The 8,640-nt window shown below is 35.1% G+C and overlaps 1 protein-coding gene across 2 annotated transcripts; it reads left to right on the top strand.

The window, feature by feature from the left end:
• Positions 1-2,998: 2,998 nt before the first annotated feature.
• LOC109241901 lies at positions 2,999-7,274 on the top strand. Of its 2 annotated transcripts, none has more exons than XM_019408725.1 (2): positions 2,999-4,501; positions 7,144-7,274. In XM_019408725.1, exon 1 carries the CDS (start codon positions 3,095-3,097, stop codon positions 4,481-4,483), a length of 1,389 nt encoding a protein of 462 aa, XP_019264270.1. In that variant the 5' UTR covers positions 2,999-3,094; the 3' UTR covers positions 4,484-4,501; positions 7,144-7,274. The 2 variants fall into 2 exon arrangements, with proteins under 2 accessions (XP_019264270.1, XP_019264271.1); XM_019408726.1 differs by lacking the exon at positions 7,144-7,274 and adding an exon at positions 5,365-5,610.
• The last annotated feature ends 1,366 nt before the right edge of the window (positions 7,275-8,640 follow it).

Below are 8,640 nucleotides of genomic sequence, written 5' to 3' on the forward strand. Positions count from 1 at the left end.
CTTTTGTCTTCAGTCATCAACCCATTATGACATCATAATATTTTTCACCGTCAAATAATCACGAGTCATTTTTGTAGTGCATAAAATATATATAAAATCTCTACTTTGCTTTCAATTTTATCTTAGTGCAAATAAATTCAATTAAACACAAATATAGTATAGTTTAGCATGAAAGGGCCTAAATATAAGATAAGTAATGCACTAAAAATGTATAATTATAGCAAACATCAGTGTTCTTTGCCTGTTCTGAAATAATCGCATGTTATTTTCTTGCCAAATAATATATACAACAACAGTTGTTTAACTTAAAAATAGTTTTTGTTGTCAAAGTCAATATTAAAGAAAATCGGGTTTCTACTAACCAAATTTACTTCACTTTCCCAGGAATGCGATAATAAAATAAAGAATTGAAATGATAATGAAGGAAAGAAAGCTTATTGTTGGTCGCTGATTTCTCCCAGAATTATGGATTGGAATCTTCAATCAAACAAAAGTAAAAGACGGATTGCATATAATTGGGAATCTTCAGATGATTGTACAAAAGGTAAGGGTCCTTATATAAGGATACACACCTGTAACGGTTCCTTTACTCAATTCCTACCCGTTACTAATATTAATTGCATTAATTGCCTGTTACTAAATCTACTCGTAAGGGTTATGGTAATAATAGGTGATCGCGCATAATCAAGGTTAATGTTGATTCCCTTTCCATATTTATAATTGATTCTTGAACCTTCCCCTTTTATGGTCTTCATGCATCTCGTGCCTATTTCTTCTTTCCCAAATGTCAAGTACGGTACCTTCTTTGATAAAATACAGTGGGTATTTTAACCATGCCTCTCTATCTTTCTTTATCGACCCGATATAGATGCCACCTGTCATCGTACTATTAATCTATGTGTTATGCCTTTTTTCCACCAATACATTAGCTAGTGTCATTCTAAAGATCTCAGCTTGTACATTCTTTTCCCTAGCATGAATAGTTACCCAAGTGATTTCTCCATTCCAGTTTTGTATAGTTCGATGGATTCCTAGCCATTGTAATAGTTCTCCAAATATTAGTAGAGAATTCACACAGAAAAAAGAGAGAATCATGACTTTCATTAGCTACACTACAGTCTACACAGAGGACAAACCAAGTTATTACATATCAATCTTCTCCAGTTAACTTTACAAAAATCTCTTCTCAATTTCATGTTGTACCTATTCAAACTGCTTAATTATTTTTGTAAGCACATCCTTTTAACCAAAATAAATAAATAAAAATCAAAGCAAAACAGTTGTCTACAATCCAAAGAAAATTTAATCTGGAAGTCATCAAGTAGTCAAATAGTTAAAGGAATGAAGAAAGGAATCAGGATGGTGTGTATATATGCACCATAACCTTTAATTTTACAGTGAAAGTGGCATTCAGAATTTTGGTAAAGATACCTTCCTTGAAAGTTAATTAAGTAGCGAAAGAATGACAGTTGGTAACTTCTAGCTTCAATTTGAAAGATCATTCTTTTCACTTTATTCATCACATTGGCCTCAATTTTTATCTCTTGCATCAAGCTTGTACGTTTACACGTAATCTTCCTCCTTTTCACTTTGAAGGATTTTCACTCTTCACTTTCGGCTGTGGCACTTTGGCTATGGCAATAGCCACTCGAGAAAACGAATTTTTTTTTATCTTCACTTAATGTTTAATCAATCATAAAAAGAGTAAGTAAACACCACTCTATAAAGTTAAATTTCTTGATTTGTATAGAAGATGAAGAATAAGTAAGTAAAACTTAGAAAAAATATTTACATCTAGTTGAAAAAAATAATTGCTATTTAGTGTTTACATCTAATTGTTAGGACCGAAAAAACCAGGTATCATGCGGAAGCTTGAATGACGATAAATCCAACAACAAAAGAGAAATCTACCAAAAGAGACACAAACATTTGACGTGGTTCAGTCAAGTGACCTACGTCCACGGTGGAGATGAGCAATCCACTATATAAAAAGAGTACAAAATATCGAGAGAACAACCTCACGAAGAGGCAAACACAAGTGACACACTAACACTTGTCCCGTAAAGTTCTCCCCCTAAACAAGACTCTCAAGCCCCCTATGGCTACATTGTGGATGCTACTGAATGAGAAAGGCGGATCCTCAATTTATAAAACTCCAAACCTTTTCCTACAAGAAAATGGACTAGCCAAATATGAAAGAATTATATTTTCCTTCTAGGAAAAGAAAAACCCAATTATGGTAAATATGTTGTCATTTCCTTCATGAGATAGGAAAACCAATTATGGTAAGAAAATCTGGACAAACACCTAACACTAATCGTATTGATTTAATTTAAAAGAGCACTTGCCCGAGTATGGTGTGATTTTGTTTTTGTTAGTGTTTGGACATATTCAACTGATTTTTAGTTAGCGTTTGGACATAGATTTAGTTGGGAATCGAAAAAATGAGTTTTTGAAGATGAGATCAAAAATATTTTTTGAAAGTTAAAATTGCGTTTGGACATGCATTTTACTTGAAAAGAATTTGAAGTTTTATGAATAGAAAACTTCAAAAACTACTCCGTTTTTGGGAATTGAAGATTTTGTTTCCAAAATCTGCCAAAAATTATTAAAAACTATAAACAAACAGATATTTGAAACAAAATTTGAAAAAAAGCTCAAAATTTCTATGGCCAAACGGGAGCTAAAGTGTTTATGCTAATAGTGGAAATCACTTAAATTTTACATTTCCTGAATAGTACATGATAATGCTATTATTTACATGAAGTATAAAAAATAAGTAAATAAACATCAGATATTTGCAGTTCTTATGTTTTCATTTTAATTAAATCATAATTAACTCTTAAGATTTTATGTAAAAAAGATATTATCAAATGCCTTACTTTCTTGATTCGATAGATGCAAATATAAATTTTATAGCTTAGTGTTCCTATGGTTGTCTGGATTATGAAATTGTATTCCAAACAGAAGACGTGTCAAATACTGAGTGGTATTTTAGTTTCTTCCTGACCCTTCATTTTACTTTCTTGATACTGTCACTTCTCTTTCTCTACAAACTACAAATACAACCAAATTGACTGCATTTTCATCAGCAATGGCTAGTGTCAAACCCATAAACTCCATTACATCTCCTACTCATATAACAAGAATCACCAAACAAACAATCTTGACAACCCCCACATGGTTTCAGTCCAAACCCAAATATCTCCAACTCAGAACCACCACAAATATTAGACTATTTCTTGCTAAGTCTAGTGCAAAGCCAAATGCAAATCAAGAAAATGCAGCAGATAAAGACATGTTAAATAACCCAAGTTCAAGAATTCAACCACACCCCTCTTCAAATCAACCTCTATCCTCTTCAACTTCCTCATTTTCAAGGGGTTTAGTGTTTGATTTAGGACAAAAAGATTCATGGGACAGCTCAGAAATTGGTTCACCAGTTGTAAAAAGATACCTTAGTGATGAGGAAGAAAGGTGGTACATGTGGTATTATGGGAGGTCTAATGGTAAAGAGTCAATTGGTTTAGCAGTTTCAAGCAATGGGGTCCACTGGGAAAGAGGTGAAATGGCTGCTAAAATGAGTGATGACGTGGGGTTAGTGATGAATTGTGGAGAAGATTGGTGGGGTTTTGATACACAAAGTATTAGGCCATGTGAAGTAGTGATTATGTCAAGTGCTAAAGTAAGAGCAAATAGTTCTGTCTATTGGCTTTACTATACTGGTTTTAGTTCTGAAAAGATTGAATTTTTAGACAATTCTTTGGATTTCAGTTTAGAAAATCCAGAAAGATTGTACTCTAATGGTGAAAAAGGCAAGATTTTTAAGTCGTTGCCAGGTTTAGCAATGAGTCAAGATGGTAGACATTGGGCAAGAATTGAAGGAGAACATCATTCTGGTGCTTTATTTGATGTTGGTATAGAAGGTGAATGGGATTCTTTGTTTATAGCCTCACCAAAAGTAGTTTTTCATAGTAGTGGTGATTTAAGAATGTATTATCATTCATATGATGTTGAAAAAGGGAACTTTGGTATTGGGATAGCAAGGTCAAGGGATGGAATGAAATGGTTAAAATTAGGAAAGATCATAGGTGGAGGAGGAAAAATTGGAGCTTTTGATGAGCTAGGAGTGATGAATCCACACGTTGTTCGAAATCGAAAAGATGGGAAATATTTGATGGTTTATGAAGGTGTGGATTCAAGTGGAAGAAGAAGTATTGGAATGGCGATATCTTCGGATGGATTAAAGGGATGGAAAAGAGTTCAAGAAAATGCAGTGTTGAAGAAATGTGAAGAAGAGAGATGGGATAGTGAAGGGGTGGGATCACCTTATCTTGTTCAAATGGATGGAGATGATCAAGGTCATGAATGGAGATTGTATTATAGAGGTATTGGGAAAAATGGAAGAACTGGGATTGGTATGGCAGTGTCTCAAGGAAATGAGTTTCAAAGTTTTCAAAGGTGGACAGGGTTTCATTTATGAGGAATGTAGCATTATCATGTGAGTCAAATTTTTGGCTTTTTGGGTAATTAATTCATTTACATACTGATGAATCTTGCAAGATCTCTCAAGCATTATTTGTAGACCTTTTTCTTAATAATTGTAGTGTCCGAGCGAGTCTTTCCTTGAGCCGGGGTCTATTGAAAATAGCTTATCTATCCTCAAGGTAGGGGTAAGAAATGCGTGCACACTATCCTCCCTAGATCCCACTTATAGGATTATATTGGCTTTGTGTTGTTGTTGTTGGTGTACGAGCGAGCTTGCGCACACTTCGATTATTCCATCGAGTACTTGTTACCTCGTAGCTTTGCGGCATAAGTTCCGGGTAATTCTGTCTACCAAAGCTTAGACGGATGGGAAGAAATCGCTCAATGATTCATGCCTTATTTATAGTTTATGTTCTTTAGGTGCATATCAATTTTAACATTGAAAGCAGGGACTGTATTCAGGAACTAGATTTACTAACAAAAGTTCCAAATTTCTTGGAAGTCAGTTTGTTAAGTTTAGTTTTGATCAAACACTATAGAAAACCAGAAAATCAGCTGCCATAATATTTGTGATCTTAAGTTCTTATTTCCTTGGATATGTTTTGGCTTTTTTGTGGGTTACTTGTAATTGTTTTCTGATATGTTAGATTTCAAATTTGATATAATGTCCTAGTTGTTCCTATTATACAGTTTTCCTCCAAAAGCTTTTGGAATTTGATGAACAATCTATGAATGACAGACACTAGGATAACAATTAAAACGTTATTGTGTCTTGATTGGAGGTAGAATGCTGCAATAGAATTTCTTTCGTACTAATTTGCGCACATTTGGATTATTTCAACTGAAATATCTATTATCTCTCACCAACACTGCTAGATAACTGCCAAGAGTTAAGTAGAGGCAAACAAGGCATCCCGGTGCACTTAGCTCCCGCTATGTACGGGATCCGGGGAAGGGCCAGAGCACAAGAGTTAAGTACAGGATTTCTGCTAAAACGAAATGTTGGAATTCATTGCACCTATGCTACAGTAGAGTTTAGCAAGTATTTTCTATCTGAAATGCCAGGGAACATCATACTTAATTTCAGGCTTACATTAGCTGTGTTAAACTGTTAATCAGAGGTTTGCTTTCCAGCAGTAGAGAGCTTAGATCCCAGTCATTAGTTTTCTTTGTGCTAACTTCAGAAGGACGTTGAGGAGGCTATTTCAAAAAAAAAAAAAAAAAAAAGTAAAAAATAACATAATCTTAAAAATTTGATATCTATTTCAAATGTTAACAATAAAAAAAAAAAGGTTTCTTGAAGGAAAGTGGAGAGAGCATAGAGACAAAGTCAGAGAGTAATTTATCTCAAAATATATGACTTGATCTTGGAGAGTTCTCACTTGAGCAATTACAACAATAACACTTATACAATTAGTTATCTAAAATTTTCCTGCATTATCATTGTTGTAAGTTTGCACATTCACTTTGATCTCAATGTATTACTTGTTTAACCAAAAATATATCTTTTGATCAAAGTTTAATTTTAGAAGAAAACGGGTTACTGATAATCAAGTTTTACTTCACTTTCTCAACGATATCAAAGGAAAATAATAAGAATAACTAAGGGAATAACTGATTGCAAAGTCAAGGTAGAGAATTTCGAGAAAGCAGAAAAGTAAAGTGTATATTTCAATATTGTCTCAGATCTCTCTTTACAAATAGAATTATGTGCCCTTGTATAGGAATATACAATAGTATCGGTTTTTCCCTCATAATTTGGGCTAATTATGGGCATAAATGCTTATATCCGTTCCGATTCTCCTTCCTTATTTCCTTCCGGTTCATGTATTTTTACTTCTTTTTATTATTTATTCATTCCTTGCCAGCCGTTAGGCCCGATACTGTCTCGTGGGTATTTTTTTCCGTGCCTTTTCTTTTTCTATCAAATAAGATAACCACGTGTCGCTATATTATTGTTCCACGCGTTATGCCATGTCACCAGTCTAATATTCTACGTGTAGTGCTTTTTCACCACCAATACATCACTGATTATGGTACTTTAACAGAATCTATATAATACATACACACTGAAAGAACAGATCCAAAATGTATTACTACTAATACTACAATTCAAGAATTTGGTTCTAACAGCTATTCATTATGTTTTATTTCAGCAAATACATTATGTTACTAAGGCCTTATGATTAGCGTATATTCATATGGTACAAAGATCTTTAATCAGCATGTCACGTGCACAATTGAATACCGTATTTCATTGTTTGCCACTGCAGTTAAGTTGATAATTTTGATTTTCATGCGAAATTTAGTACACAAATGTAATGTTTGAGAAGGCTGAGGTTTGGTCGAAGAAGAAGAAGAAATGAATTAGGAAAGTGGCTAGTTAGGGTTAAAAGGCATGGGCACGTGCACATTAGGAAGGCACGTGTTAAGAAGATCGGAAGGCTGTGATTACAAGTTAGAGGTCATAATAAATGGGCCAGATTCAATTAATTATAACAGATTGGGCCTCAATCTATTATAACAGAATTGGGCTGGGATTTAGAGGTCAGTCTTTGATCGGTATTATTCTGTTACTCTCTCTTTCTCTCTCTACTTCCTCTCCTTCTACAGTTCCTAATTCTCTTTTCTTTTACTCGTGTTCCTCCATTACAGGTTTATGTGAAGACCTTCAATGGATTCTCAATTGTTCTTGTAATCATTTGAGAGCTACTACTGTAATTCAATTGAGAGCTATTACTGTAATTCATCTAGCTATTAATAAAACTCCATTGTTGTTCCATTTCCATTTATTGTTCAAATTCCTAATTGAGTATATTACAATTGGTATCAGAGCAACTCCTGGCCATATTATTACAGAAAATGACGATTCCTGAAACCAGATCCAAATCTATGGAAGAAAATGTTAAAAAACTGGAACCCTAGCTACATAGTCACATAGAGAAGGCGGAGATGAAATCTGAAGCCACAGACGCAAAAATAGATGACTTGGCAAGGAAGCTTGATGTGCTAATGGAGAAGTTACTTCCAAATCAAGCAGGAATTTTGGGAAGTGCTCCTTCTGGGAGCCCTTTTCTCGAAACTTCTGAAGGCAAGCATAAGAGTGAACACGGGGGAGAACCATTCACCCGTGGCATTGGGGAGAGAAACTATCATCACAGCTCCAACTCGAGGGTAGAATTTCCATACTTCGATGGAGCAGGGGTAGCAGATCCATGCTCATGGCTGAGGAGGTGTGAGCGATACTTCCACTACAATCATATCACTGAGCAAGGGCAAAAGTTGGAAGGAGCAGTCCGTCATCTTCAAGGTAGGGCTAAAGCTTGGTATTTTTCCTATCAAGTAAGCAGAGGAAATGTTAGTTGGCGAGAGTTTTGTGAAGAATTGTTGCAAAAGATTCCAAGATGCTGAAAATAGTAAATTCAATCTCATAGGAGAATTTAAAAAGATTGATCAGAAGGGTAGTGTTAATGATTAGTTGGAGAGGTTCGAAGATTTGAAGGCTTGGGTGTAGATTAGGAGTCCCACAATTCCTGAAGACTTCTTTCTAGAACTTTTTGTTGAAGGATGAAATAAGGCATACAGTTAAAATGCTCAATCCCTTTACTTTGAGCCAAGCAGTAGAAAAGGCTAGGCATCAGGAGAAAGTCATAGATTCCTGGGCTAAGAAGGGGAAGATAATAGGGGAAGGAGCCTAATGCCCACCAATGTCAGTGGATCAAGTTCAACTACCACCAACAGAGGTGCAGGATTCACAAGTCAGAATAACAGACTGTTTCAAACTACAAGGGCTCAAGGATTATGTTATAAGTGTGGGGGGAAGTACCACCCAGGTCACCAATGAAAAAATAAACAATTGAATGCTATGTCTGGCTCTATGGAACCTCCTGAAGGTGAGATTCAGCCAGGGTTTGAAGATATAGGAGATGAGATCTTAGGAGCACAAGAAGGGGAAATCATGGATGAAGCCATTAGCCTGAATGCTCTTTCAGGTGCTGAAGTGCCAAACACCATTAGACTAAAGGGTGAGTCTAAGAAGAATACTATGACAATCCTACTTGATTCAGGAAGCATTCATAGTTTCCTGGACTTAGAGACAGCAAAAAAAATGGGATGTGATATCAGAGAAACTGTTCCTATGAGGGTTACAGT

This window comes from Nicotiana attenuata, unplaced genomic scaffold (assembly GCF_001879085.1).
Source record: "Nicotiana attenuata strain UT unplaced genomic scaffold, NIATTr2, whole genome shotgun sequence".
Classification (NCBI taxonomy): Eukaryota; Viridiplantae; Streptophyta; class Magnoliopsida; order Solanales; family Solanaceae; genus Nicotiana; species Nicotiana attenuata.

Coding starts and splice junctions, on each gene's coding strand:
- LOC109241901 (XM_019408725.1), top strand. CDS start 3,095: ATGGCTAGTGTCAAACCCATAAACTCCATTACATCTCCTACTCATATA.